Source organism: Pleurodeles waltl, chromosome 6 (assembly GCF_031143425.1).
Source record: "Pleurodeles waltl isolate 20211129_DDA chromosome 6, aPleWal1.hap1.20221129, whole genome shotgun sequence".
Lineage (NCBI taxonomy): Eukaryota > Metazoa > Chordata > Amphibia > Caudata > Salamandridae > Pleurodeles > Pleurodeles waltl.
The window spans coordinates 721,090,857-721,106,250 of NC_090445.1; the positions used below are offsets into that span (position 1 = coordinate 721,090,857).

The following is a 15,394-nucleotide window of genomic DNA, read 5'->3' on the forward strand; positions in this document are numbered from 1 at the left end:
ACTCCAATCCAAAACAATGAGCGTCACTCAAATTCAAAACAATCTGCCCCACTCCAATCTGAAACAAGCTGCCCTACTCCTATCTGCCCACTCCAATCCAAAACAATCTCCCCCCGTCCAATCCAAAACAATCTGCCCCACTCCAATCCAAAGTACACTCCAATCCAAAACAATCTACCCCACTTCAATCAACCCCACTCCAATCCAAATTGATCTGTCCACCCCAATCTGCCCGGCTCCAATCCAGAACAATCTTCCCCACTCCAACCCATCCCATTCCAATCTAGAACAATCTGTCCCTGTCCAATCCAAAACAATATGCCCCACTCCAATCTAAAATAATCAACCCCACTTTAATCCGCCCCACTCAAATCCAAAACCAATATACCTACTCTAATGTGCCCCACTCCAATCCACCCTATTCCAATCCAATCCACCTCACCCTAATCCACCCAATCCATCCCAATTCACCTCACTCCCAACCACCACAATCGACCCCACTCCAATCCCCCCTACACCAATCCGAAACCACCCCACTTCAATCCAATCCAACTCACCCCAATCCAATCCACCCTACTACAATCCAAGACAATGTGCCCCACTCCAATCCAAAACAATCCGACCCACTACAGTTTGCCCCACTCTGACTGAAATCAATCTGCCCCAATCTGATCCAAAACAATCTGCCCCAATCCACTCCACAACAATCTGCCCATCCAATCCGCCCCACCCCAATCCAAAACAATCTTCTGCACTCCAATCCACCCCACTCCAATTCAAAACAATCTGCCATACTCCAGTTGAAAATAATCTACCCCACTTTAATCCGCCCCAATCCAATCTGCCACACTCCCATTCAATTCACCTCACTCCAATTCAATCCACTCTACTCCCTCTCCAATCCACACCCACCTCAAACCAATCCACCACAATCCACTCCACTCTAATCCAACAATCTGCCCCACTCCAATTCAAAACAAGCCACCCCACTCCAAAATAAAGCAATCTGACCCAATCCAAAACAATCTGCCCTTCTCCAGTCTAAAACACTCTGCCCCAATGCAATCTAAAACCATCTGCCCCACTGCAGTCCAAATCAATCTGCCCCACTCCAAAACAATCTGCACCACTCCAATCCAAAACAATCTGCACCACTCCAATCCTAAACAATCTGCCTCCCTCCAGTTTGCCCCACTCTGATCCAAAACAATCTTCCCCAAGCCAGACAATCTGCCCACTCCAATCTGCCCCACTCCAATTCAAAACAAGGCCACCCCACTCCAATACAAAACAATCTGCCCCACTTCAATCCAAAACAATCTCCCCTGCTCCAGTCTGCCCCACTGCAATCTAAAACCATCTGCTCCACTCCAATCCAAAACAATCTGCCCACTACAATCGGCCCCACTACAATTTGCCCCATCCAGATCCAAAACAATCTGCACCACCTTAATCTGCCTCACTCCAATTTGCCCCACTCTGATCTAAAACAATCTTTCCCAATCCAGACAATCTGCCCACTTCAATCTGCCCCACTCCAATCTAAAACAATCTGCCCCACTCCAATATAAAACAAGCCACCCCGCTCCAATCCAAAACAATCTCCCCCAATCCAGTCTGCCCTACTCCAGTCTAAATGTTCCCCACTGTATTCTACAACCATCTGCTCCACTCCAGTCCAAATCAATCTGCCCCACTCCAATCCAAAACAATCTTCCCCACTACAATTTGCCCCTCTCCAATCCAAAACAATCTGCCCCACTTGAATCTAAAACGATCTACCGCACTTTCATCCGCCACACTCCAATGCAAAACCAATCTACCTACTCTAATGTGACCCACTCCAATCCACCTTATTCCAATCCAGTCCACCTCACCTTAATCCACCCACTCCATCCCAATTAACCCCACTCCAAACCACCACAATCAACCCCACTCCAATCCAATCCACCCTACACCAATCCAATCCAATCCACCCCACTTCAATCCAATCTACCTCACCCCAATCCAATCCACCCCACTCCAATCCACCACAATACACCCCATTCTAATCCAAAACAATCTGCCCCACTCCTATCCAAATCAATATGTCTCACTTCAATCTGCCTCACTCCAATTCAAAACCATCTGACTTACTTCAACCCAATAAATCTGCCCTAGTCCAATCCACAACAATCTGCCCCACTGCAATCCAGAACAATCTGCCCCACTGCAATCCAGAACAATCTGCCCCACTGCAATCCAGAACAATCTGCCCCATTACTATCCAGAACAATCTGCTCCACCCCAATCCAAGACAATGTGCCCCACTCCAATCCAAGACAATGTGCCCCACTCCAATCCAAGACAATGTGCCCCACTCCAATCCAAGACAATGTGCCCCACTCCAATCCAAGACAATGTGACCCACTCCAATCCAAGACAATGTGACCCACTCCAATCCAAGACAATGTGACCCACTCCAATCCAAGACAATGTGACCCACTCCAATCCAAGACAATGTGACCCACTCCAATCCAAGACAATGTGACCCACTCCAATCCAAGACAATGTGCCCACTCCAATCCAAGACAATGTGCCCACTCCAATCCAAGACAATGTGCCCCACTTCAATCCAATCCACCCTACACAAATCCAATCCAATCCAATCCACCCAACTTCAATCCAATCTACCTCACCACAATCCAATCCACCCCACTCTAATCCACCCACTCTAATCAAAACAATCTGCCCCACTTCAATCCAAAACAATATGTCCCACTTCAATCTGCCTAACTCCAATTCAAAACCATCCGACTTATTTCAACCCAATAAATCTGCCCCACTCCAATCCACAACAATCTCCCCCACTGCAATCCAAAACGATCTGCTCCACCCCAATCCAGAACAATCTGCTCCACCCCAATCCAGAACAATCTGCTCCACCCCAATCCAGAACAATCTGCTCCACCCCAATCCAGAACAATCTGCTCCACCCCAATCCAGAACAATCTGCTCCACCCCAATCCAGAACAATCTGCTCCACCCCAATCCAGAACAATCTGCTCCACCCCAATCCAGAACAATCTGCTCCACCCCAATCCAGAACAATCTGCTCCACCCCAATCCAGAACAATCTGCTCCACCCCAATCCAGAACAATCTGCTCCACCCCAATCCAGAACAATCTGCTCCACCGCAATCCAGTACAATCTGCTCCACCCCAATCCAGTACAATCTGCTCCACCCCAATCCAGTACAATCTGCTCCACCCCAATCCAGTACAATCTGCTCCACCCCAATCCAGTACAATCTGCCCCACCCCAATCCAGTACAATCTGCCCCACTCCAATCCAGTACAATCTGCCCCACTCCAATCCAAGACAATCTGCCCCACTCCAATCCAAGACAATCTGCCCCACTCCAATCCAAGACAATCTGCCCCACTCCAATCCAAGACAATCTGCCCCACTCCAATCCAAGACAATCTGCCCCACTCCAATCCAAGACAATCTGCCCCACTCCAATCCAAGACAATCTGCCCCACTCCAATCCAAGACAATCTGCCCCACTCCAATCCAAGACAATCTGCCCCACTCCAATCCAAGACAATCTGCCCCACTCCAATCCAAGACAATCTGCCCCACTCCAATCCAAGACAATCTTCCCCACTCCAATCCAAGACAATCTGCCCCACTCCAATCCAAGACAATCTGCCCCACTCCAATCCAAGACAATCTGCCCCACTCCAATCCAAGACAATCTGCCCCACTCCAATCCAAGACAATCTGCCCCACTCCAATCCAAGACAATCTGCCCCACTCCAATCCAAGACAATCTGCCCCACTCCAATCCAAGACAATCTGCCCCACTCCAATCCAAGACAATCTGCCCCACTCCAATCCAAGACAATCTGCCCCACTCCAATCCAAGACAATCTGCCCCACTCCAATCCAAGACAATCTGCCCCACTCCAATCCAAGACAATCTGCCCCACTCCAATCCAAGACAATGTGCCCCACTCCAATCCAAGACAATCTGCCCCACTCCAATCCAAGACAATGTGCCCCACTCCAATCCAAGACAATGTGCCCCACTCCAATCCAAGACAATGTGCCCCACTCCAATCCAAAACAATCTGCTCCACCCCAATCCAAGACACTGTGCCCCACTCCAATCCAAAACAATCTGCCCCACTACAATCGGCCCCAATACAATTTGCCCCACTCTGACCCAAAACAATCTGTGTCCCTCCAATCCAAAACAATCTGCCCAACCGTAATCTGCCTCACTCTGATCCAAAACAATCTTCCCCAATCCAGACAATCTGCCCACTCCAATCCCAAACAATCCGCCCCACTCCAATTCAAAACAAGCCACCCCACTCCAATACAAAACAATCTGCCCCACTGCAATACAAAACAATCTCCCCCACTCCAGTATACCCTACTCCAGTCTAAAACAATCTGCCCAACTGCAATCTACAACCATCTGCTCCACTCCAGTCCAAATCAATCTTCTCCACTCCAATCCAAAACAATCTCCCCCACTCCAGTCTGCCTTACTCCAGTCTACAACAATCTGCCTGACTGCAATCTACAACCATCTGCTCCACTCCAGTCCAAATCAATCTTCTCCACTCCAATCCAAAACAATCTGCCCCATTACAATCAGCCCCAATTTACCTACTCTAATATGCCCCAGCCCAATCCGCCCTATTCCAATCCAGTCCACCTCACCCTAATCCACCCACTCCATACCACCACAATCGACCCCACTCCAATCCACCCTACACCAATCCAATTCACCCCACTTCAATCCAATCTACCTTACCCCAATCCAATCTACCTCACCCCACTCCAATCCACCACAATCCACCCCACTCTAATCCAAAACAATCCGCCCCACTCCAATCCAAAACAATCCGCCCCACTCCAATCCAAAACAATCCGCCCCACTCCAATCCAAAACAATATGCCCCACTCCAATCCAAAACAATATGCCCCACTCCAATCCAAAACAATATGCCCCACTCCAATCCAAAACCATATGCCCCACTCCAATCCAAAACAATATGCCCCACTCCAATCCAAAACAATATGCCCCACTCCAATCCAAAACAATATGCCCCACTCCAATCCAAAACAATATGCCCCACTCCAATCCAAAACAATATGCCCCACTCCAATCCAAAACAATATGCCCCACTCCAATCCAAAACAATATGCCCCACTCCAATCCAAAACAATATGCCCCACTCCAATCCAAAACAATATGCCCCACTCCAATCCAAAACAATATGCCCCACTCCAATCCAAAACAATATGCCCCACTCCAATCCAAAACAATATGCCCCACTCCAATCTGCCTCAGTCCAATTCAGAACCATCTGATTTACTTCTACCCAATAAATCTGCCCTACTCCAATCCTCAACAATCTGCCCCACTGCAATCCAAAACGATCTGCTCCACCCCAATCCAGAACAATCTGCTCCACCCCAATCCAAGACAATGTGCCCCACCCCAATCCAAGACAATGTGCCCCACTCCAATCCAAGACAATGTGCCCCACTCCAATCCAAGACAATCCGCCCCACGGCAGATTGCCCCACTGTGACCCAAAACAATCTGCCCCGCTCTGATCCAAAACAATCTGACCCAATCCACTCTGCAACAATCTGCTCACTCCAATCCATCCCACTCCAATCTGGCTCCCTCCAATTCAAAACAATCTGCCATATTCCAGTTGAAAACAATCTACCCCACTTTAATCTGCCCCACTCCAATCTGCCACATTCCCATTCAATCCACCTCACCCCAATTCAGTCCAATCCACCCCACTATAATCCAAAACAATCTTCCCAACTCCAATTCAAAACAAGCCACCCGCTCCAATACAAGCAATCTGCCCCACTCCAATCCAAAACAATCTGCCCCACTGCAATCTAAAACCATCTGCTCCAGTCCAAATCAATCTGCCCAACTACAATCCAAAACAATCTGTTGTATTCCAATCCAAAACAATCTGCCCCACTACAATTTGCCACACTTTGATCCAAAACAATCTGCACCACTCCAATCCAATGCAATCTGCCCCACCATAATCTGCCTCACTCCAATTTGCCCCACTTTGATCCAAAATATTCTTCCCCAATCCAGACAATGTGCCCAATCCAATCTGCCCCACTCCAATCCAAAACAATCAGCCACACTCCAGTCCAAAACAATCTACCCCACTTTAATCTGCCCCACTCTAATCCACCCTATTCCAATCCACCCTCTTCAAACTACCACAACCCACCCCACTCCAATCCAATACACCAATCCCCACCCTACACCAATCCAACCCAATCTACCCCACTTCAATCCAATCCACATCACACAAAGCCAATCCACTCTCTCTACAATCTGCCCTACTCCAAACTGGTCCACGCCGTCCAATCCAAAACAATCAGCCCCACTCTAATACAAAACAATTTGTCCTGCTCCAATCCGCCCCACTGTAGTCCGCCCCCACTCCAATCCAATCCACCTCACAGCAGTCCAATCCACCCAACTCCAATCCAATTCACTGCACACCAATCCAATTCATCCTAATCCATCCAAATCCAATTCACCCCAATCCTGCCAAATCCAATCTACCCCACCCCAATCCACCCCACCACAATCCACTCCACCTCACCTCAATCTAATCCATCCCACACCAATCCAATTCACCCCAGTCCAGTCAGATCTAATCTACCCCACTCTAATGCACCCCACCCACGTCAATCCAATCCACCCTACTCAAGTCAATCTACCTCACTCCAGTCCAATCCACCCCACTGCAATCAAGTCTACTCCAATCCACCCACCCCACCCCATGCCAATCCAATCCACTTCACTCCAATCCACCCTACCCCATTCCACCTCACTCCAGTCCAACACACACACTTAATCCACTTCACCCCACTCCATGCCACCACCCCTCAATGCAACCCACTCCACCTCAAAGCAATCCACACCCACTCCAATCCAACCACTCCAATCCAACCACCCTAATCCAACCACCCTAATCCAACCACCCTAATCCAGTCCAACCCACCCCAGTTCAATCCACCCCAGTTCAACCCACCCCAGTTCAACCCACCCCAATCTAATCCATCCTATCCAGCCCATCCCATTCCAAACCACCCCACTCCAGTCCAATCTACCTCACTCCTGCCCAAACCACCCCTCTCCAGTCTAGTCTGCTCCACTCTAATTCACCCCACCCCGAACCACGTACTCTAATCCAGACCACCCCACCGCAATCTAATCCACCACACCCCTGTTTTATCACTTCAATCCAATCCACCCACCCCAAACCAATCCAAACCACCCCACATCATTTCAATGCAACCCACTCTATTCCACCCCATCCAGACCACCCACTCCAATCCATCCCACTTCATTCAATCCAACCAACTCTACCCCAATCTACTTCAATCCATCCACCACACTACCTCAAACCACTCCACCCTATTCCACTCCACTCTACACCCCTCCACGGCACTGCACTGTACAACACTCTCTGCCACTGAACTCTACTCCCATCTACAGCACTACTCCCCCACTATACTCTACAACACTCTACTCCAACAAATCCAGTCCACGACACTTGTATACAACATGGCAAAAACATATTGCCAAATGCAATAGCTCTTGTATAGGTGAGATCTATTGGCTTTGCCAATGCTTTCTATATAGGCAATCACGACCTAATCAATTCATTGGATGAAATGCTAAAACTATCATTTCGAATGCAAATATATCATTGCTAATGGGCTAACATTCACACTCTTTGGAAAAAGAAACAGCCGAGGTAGCTACCAAAACAATGTGAGCAACTTCAGCTGAAAATGTCAGAGGAAACACCAAGAAAGGAAAACACATTTTTCCAGCCCATCCTCAGCCTAGAGATTTGTGTGATTTAAGTGGCACACCTGAAGGGTCCTGATCTGGAAAAGGTGCAGCACGTGCTGTAGGTGCTGCCCTTCTCTCTGTCCCTTGGAGATGGAGGTAGGCTTCCACCCCACCTTCTTGGTAACGCACATGGCAAAGTTGCACCTTTCTCTGGGACCAGTGTTCAATTTACCCTCATTCTCGTTGCTACACTCCTGAGATCAATTCATAGCTGTTTTCCCTTGCTTTATCTTTCAGTGCCATTGTTGCCTGGGTGTCCAACAGCAAAGGCTGTACAATGCTAAGCTTGACTCCCTCTTGTGACTCCTCTTTTTGGCTCCGTGGGGTTGAGGGTCTTGCACTATGAACCCCCCATGGATGCCATCAGCATCAGAAACCATCAGGTAAAAAGTACTGCAGCTACTTCCATAATTAATAATAAATGATGTAAATTGCTATTGAATCAATAACATATCAGAGTGTCACATGGACTACTTCCCTCACATTCTTGCCTTTCTGGCACATATTTGTGTCTACTCAAAAAATCTCTTGTCTGATGACCTGTGTACAATTTTGTTTAGTACGTTTGTTAGCCTGGGCAAGCATGTACATATACACTAGCAATATCATATACTATCTCAAATGAATGTTGTACCCCCAGCTCCTATTCTACACAAAGCATTTATCCCTCTCTCCGACTACAAGATCAATTGCCATATTCACCCAAACAAGTCTGAGACATAGCCATGGCACACAAATCCACCTTGTAAACCTCACCCCATCTCGTTTTCTCTGATGATTAAATAAAATCCTACCTTAACAGTAGCAATCTTACCCAAGCACCCTGCACACTTTCTCTTCATATACACACCTCCTCCACAAAACACTACCATTGATGACGCCTCTTGTGATTCTATTACAACAAATATTCTCAGTCAACTCGATGCCTACTACAACAAACACAATCTCGCTCCAAATGAAACTCTACTCTCCAAGATGGAAGAACTGAAACTATATTAGCACTGCACTAACATACTGTTCATAGACCATGGGATAGAAAATGTTAAAGCAACTTACCTGGTTCATTGGTTGACCAACACTCTATGCTGCGATTCAGTACTACTGCAGCCTGGGCCCAGTGCAAAACAATAAAAAAAAAATTTTGGACAGATAACATTGTACAAGCTCACATGACCGAACAATGCCATTTCAAACTTTGAACAGGGGCTATCAGCGCGCTCCAATCACTTGTCACTGGCTCAAAGAATATCCCTTTGATTTAGGACATTTATATCTGCTAAACAGCTCACTAAAGACCAGTTTACCATCAAAACTGCAGACTGTACCTTGGAGCACTAGTGGAGAAATGGAACAAATACGTTGGATAATAAATCTAGCGAATTCAGGATATGCAGTACAACCACATGTAAGGCCAAATAAATGACTACTCTTTCTATGTCACAGCTTTTGCTTACCTTTTCAAGAAAAAAGACAGATATGTATAAATCTACCTGGCTACCAAGATGCCTTCCAACTGCCGCCTTGACCTCTTCAAGCCTCTTCTTTTCAAGGGAACACAGTGGGTGCACTTTCTCTTCTCTCACTTTTCAAATCATCATAATGTTACCTCATTTTAACAGTCACCAGCTTGCCAGCATATACTAAATGAAATGTTGTGCACAATCAGTGCTGTCTCATTGGGACAGAACCATTCCCGTTTGAATCTGAAATCAGTATTCCAAGTATCCTGGCAACTGTAGACTTAAACTCACTTTAAATAGGTGCTTTATGGCCATGTAAGCTGAAAAAGCACTGTACCCATAGCCCAAAACGTTAAATGAATGAGTGACCATCTCACCGAATTTCCTGCCTTGTAACAGGACAAATGCATCTCTTTTTAACATGAGATGACTTCAAAACCTAAAGGGAAAATTGTAATAAATAGAGTGTGTTATCCCCAATGTATTTGTAATCAATTCTCAAATGATGCAAAATAGAAAAAAATTATCAATGTCATATTAGTTTAAAAAATCCAGTCAAATAGATCCAATTAAGTTTTATCACTGAAAATTAATGAATACTAATGTTGCTACCTTAATATAAATATCCAGCATTTCGTTATCTTTTCATATGAAATGCCAATAGGTAACTATAGCTAGGACCATGTTTCCATAGAAAAAGCGGTTTTTGACTTACCTATTTGTTTGGCGCCGTTTGACGAATCAAAAAGTGGGCTGGTGATTCTTGGTGTGCATGGAAATTTTCAGGGTGGTCCATTAAGCGGGGGCCGAGAAATAGGGGGCTAAAAAAACGTTGCGTTTCCCATGTTACTTCGCATAGAATCTGTCACAACATCTACAGTCCGAACCGCTGGACGGAATTACAACAAATTTGGCAGGAAGCTAGCTGTCGGTACGCAGATTGTGCTTTTTGTTATTTGGTGTGAATCCATTCAGTAGTTTTTGAGAAATGTAGGGAAATTCAAATTTGTATATCTCTGGCCGCCAAGTATTTCTAAACAAAGATGAGCTCATGCACGGAAATGCATTGCTCCGATTGGCTGCCAACACTTCAAACCAGGAAGATGTTTGGGGGGATGGTCCCCAGAGGGACACACCCGGAGCAAAAAAACATTTTTAAATTATTTGTTTGCTGCAAGTTTGTGATATCCGCGCTTGTTTTGTTATAGGCCCCCGGGTGTGCCAGGTCCTGGGATCATTAAAAATTTAGTGGGAGAAAGGGGGATGCTCCTGGCAGCCACCCCTCCCCCCCCAGTTCCGGGGACCACTACCTCCCCAGAGCTTTCATTTTTTTTATATGCAGGGGGCCCACTGCCCGGGGGACCACCCCCTCCCCCCGGCGGCTCTGGGGACCGCCACCTCCCCAGGGCTTTCATTTTAAAATATGTGGCGGGGGCCCATCGTCCCCAGCTGCCCCAGGGACCACCACCCCCCAGGCAAATATTTTAAAAAGAAAGGGGGCCCCTTTGGGACACCCAAGCCCTGGGCACCACCACCCCCCTGGAGCTATGTACTAGCTGGATGGGGATGCGCGACCTGGCTCAAGGAGCCACTAACTCCCCTGGGGACCGCCATCCCCACAGGGCCGGCTCCAGCTATTTCCTGGGGTGCCAGCCATTTTGTACATTTATATGGAACTGGATGAACGGATAATAAAGAACAGCACATAAATAACCTTAATTGTAAATAAGCATACCTGAACTTCATTGGGCAAAAAAAATCTTTATACTGCAAATTGAAAATACTGTAATTACATCACACAAGATGGCGATTAGGTGTGCAACTCTCCTTTCGAAGTAATCCAGCTCTCTCTTAGAACTAATACTAAAAATAAATACAAGGACAATTTTACACATGCTTATAAAATGTGGTTGTTCGCCCCATCACATCTGATGCAACAGAATCTGCCTGCATGCTCAAAATATCTACATGGCCATCCTTGAGTCCTTCTAAATGTAGTCACTTCTTTATCTTGGAATGAATTAAGCATGAACCCTAAACCTTACCTCATAAATGCTTTCAAAAGTATGTTCGAAAAGTCCATTCAATACATAAATATATAAAGTCTGTTTACTCAGCTGCAGTTTCAACTGTGCATAACATGATCAGTGCACATTTGTGACCTAAGCACAAAACAACCACAGCTTTTCTCATATAGGACACCCTAACCCACTTGGGTACTTTTAAATTAGGCACACATGCTGTGACTAGTAAGAGTTTTTAAGGCAACAGCACTACACGTCCATACAAGTGGCAGTTGTGCACCACATAAATACCATATAAGAATAACACATGATGTATATCAATATCTTTCTAGTCTCAAGGTGTTTAATTCAAAGGATATTCTGTTATTCCTAAATAACATATGATTTATCTGAATTTCTGAAAGTTAGACTAACTAATTTAGAAAAAGTGGACAAACTGAGTCAGACAGTGCCTTCTCATATAGTTTATGTGCACGCATACAGACACATGCCCTTCATATGGCACAACGCTCAAACCAACGGGTGGCAAGGCAAGCTATCACTGAAACAGAGACACAGTAGGACAACAATGAAATTTCAACACACACATCAATAGAGCGGTCTGGATGTGCCACTGTTTAAAGACACCTGTAGTAAGTGGATGCAAACAAATTGACAACACCCTTTTGCCTCAGTTGTTCTCCAGAATCAATAATTTGAGACAAATTTTGTAGACCGTCATTGTTAATATGTGGTAATCATATAGCAGAAATTCTCACCTTCTTTTTGTTAGGAGCAGACACATTTGATTTTATCTGAGTGAAAGTCTTCATTAAAAACTTGGATTCATCAGGAGAATAAGCAATCTTTTCTGGTTTGTCGATTCCGAAGTGATGCTTCTTACAAAGCTGTATAGATGAGACAATACATAAAAGTAGTTCCTGTGGTCAATCATACTGAATCAAGTTAGTACAGTATAACAAATAAGCACAACTTACAATAGTAAATGCAACAGGAGACACATTAAAGTGTTATTTGTGATGCACTGTGGATTGTATGGTTTCTATCTGTCACAAACGTTCTTCAGTATTGAGTGAACAATATTACAAAGGGTACTATCTTTGGCTGTACAACTCATTTACACTCCATCTTATAGCAAACACCATGCATTTCATGATTAAAAGATATCAGCTTCCAGTCTGAAGACATGTTCTTTTGTGTAAATTTACATTCTTTGAATGTTAACTAAATAATTTGCATATGTGCTCAGGTTAGATTCAAGGTAAGCTAATATACATAGATGATGCAAACAGTACCTTAGCATAGCTAAATGTAGTGTTTCATAAAGGTTTGAAAGTGACTTGTCAGGAACTTTATTAAACCTACAAGCAAAAGTTATATAGCTGTAACCCAAGTTCTACATTATGGACATCTTCATTAAATTCAGACATACTGAATATCTCTGATTCAATGTGAGACCACCAGTAGGCTTTTTAAACAAAGAAATTGAATTGTTTAATTGTATGAAAAATGTCTATATACAAAAACCCTTGTTATGGTCCTTTTGTGTAAATCAATCAGTTATTGTCTGTGTCTCTTTATGTGTGTGAGGGCGAACTGGTTATGAGGTGTGAGAAACACACAAACAGTTATTGCTGTGTGGTATGCTGCACTATTACCGTCCTTGTGCACTGTACTGTTTTTTCAATAATAGCCCCACAAATGCTCACTATAATGTTTTTAAAACGTCCACGTGCATGCACACACACACACACAAACACACACATTTCAGCAGAAAGTCAAACCCAAGCATGATAGTAGAGGGACTATTTTAATTACAGAGGCAACAATAGTGTTTTGTGAGTGTGAGTGTATGTGTATGATATTTGTTTACTGCCACCCCTGGGGGCAGATCAGTCATTTTTAGGACAATTTGTTGCCAGAAAATGGGGCGGAAAACCACTAGACAACCAGGTATTTTTACCAATTTGTAATTTGTATATTGAGGAGTGAGCGGTCATTTTCCTATTGTAATGCACATCTCTTGTTTTTCGCCCCCTGGTGCAGATCGGCCTACAAAAGGTGACCAGGGAGGGTAGGAGAGCACTAGACAGCAGGGATTGTTTCTAATTTGTATCTCAGAGAGCACCCCTTTGGGTAATATTGCACCGTAATGGCCCACCAGTGTCCTCTTCTTTCCATCCCTAAAGGGAGCAGATCAGGATTTGTTTAGGCCAGTTAGCCCACAGTGGAGCATAAAAAACACTAGACCCCAGGGATATGCTTTTTGTATTATTATTTTCTTTTTAAAGATATGTCGGTGGAGCGGTCCTTTGTACAAAGATGTTCCCTAACATTGGAAATACAGTATATGTCCTTTGTTTTTATGCTGATCCGCCCAGGGTGCAAACCACTAGACACCAGGGAATACATCTTTGCTTGCTGGGGGAGGTGAGGGCTGCCCCTACGGTAAGGATCACTTCACTCTGGGGCACCATTTTGTGCCCTTGATTTGTGCCCCCCTGAGGGGCAGATCAGAAGTTTTAATGCTGATATGTCACAGGGATACACTTCATTGTGTTTTATAATGTAAACTATTTTATTTGTTATCATCATTTTCAATTGTGAACTTAATGTTTTATTTCTCCGTTTTATTGTTGTGCGAAACTTTTGAATTCTTTGGTGGGAGCTCCTGCCTGTGGTTTCAGCATCAGTAGATTTGCAGTTTGTGCAGCTGAATGCGTTTGGTAAGGAAGAACAAGCTTAGTGACAAATTATCTGGTAAAGACAATATTTACCTGCAGATTCCTTACACTTGAATTTTCCAGGCCTCAAACTGAATCCAGAAGATTCATGCACGAGCAGTACCCTTGTGCGCCATCAGGTGGCTGTGGTCGTTTCCGTGCATCATCTTCAGCTTCGTTGCCACCAGAAGTGACGTTGCGGTAATGTATATAGGTATATATGCGCAACCTCAACAGGCGGATGTCAGTTACTATTCACGACTTTCCATGCTGGAGCATATAGCCGTGGAGAGCACTGACATTGGTGTGGCCAAACTAGGGCCCTGAAAGGCATCATCCAAAACCCTAGAAATATGTCCGAAGAGTGGGGAGGAATGGGTGGGTCTGTAAGGAATCCGCAGTTAGATATTGTCTCTACCAGATAATTTGTTATCGAAGTTAAATAACCTGATCATCTGATAGAGACTTGTAGCTGCAGATTCCTTACCTTTGACTAGATACCCAAGCAATATCAACCCCGGTGATGGGCTGCAGATAAATTTATTAAATTAGGAAGTCCTGTAGGACCGAACGGGCAAAATGCCCATCCCTGCGGGCCTGATTGCCGAGGCAGTACTGTTTGACAAATGTCTGCAGGAACACCAAAGTTGCTACCTGGCCAATGTCCAGGCCTGGGACCCCATGTGCCAATGCCATGGTTTCAGCCTTTGCTCTGGTGGAATGGGCCTTTAAGCCCTCGGGAGGCTGTTCCTTGTCTAGGGCGCAGCAGATTTTAACACAGAGAACGACCCAGCATGAAATGGTTGCCTTCTGGACTGCCTGACCTTTTTTTGCTCCAACATAAGCCCCAAAGAATTGGTCATCCACTCGGAACTCTTTTGAGTGGTCAAGGTAGAACGACAATGATTTTTTTTGGTCCAGACGGTGGAGTTGCTCCTCTTCTTTAGAGGGATGTGGAGGAGCATAAAAGGCGGGCAGGGTGACTGATTGTCCCAAATGGAATGGGGTCACCACTTTTGAAAGGAGAGAGGCCCTAGTGTGAAGCACCACTTTGGAAGCAGTCAAATAGGGAGGCTTGGATGACAAAGCCTGCAGGTTACTCATCCTCTGGGCAGATGTTACTGCCACTAGCAAGGCTGTCTTGACGGTAACCAGCTGGAGTGGACAATTGTGCATCAGGTCAAAGGGAGCACACATGAGGTAGGTGAGAACCAAATGAAGGTCCTAATGAGGCATGATAAAGGGTGAAGGGAGAAACATGTACA

The 15,394-nt window shown here is 45.3% G+C and overlaps 1 protein-coding gene across 2 annotated transcripts in view; it reads right to left on the minus strand.

The window, feature by feature from the left end:
• INPP5F (inositol polyphosphate-5-phosphatase F) overlaps positions 1-15,394 on the minus strand; it is an 855,919-nt gene that overhangs the window by 474,454 nt on the left and 366,071 nt on the right. For both annotated transcript variants that reach the window (XM_069239234.1, XM_069239233.1), the window contains exon 5: positions 12,165-12,293. In XM_069239234.1, the coding sequence (XP_069095335.1) occupies positions 12,165-12,293 (129 nt within the window). The remainder of the gene's footprint in view (positions 1-12,164; positions 12,294-15,394) is intronic.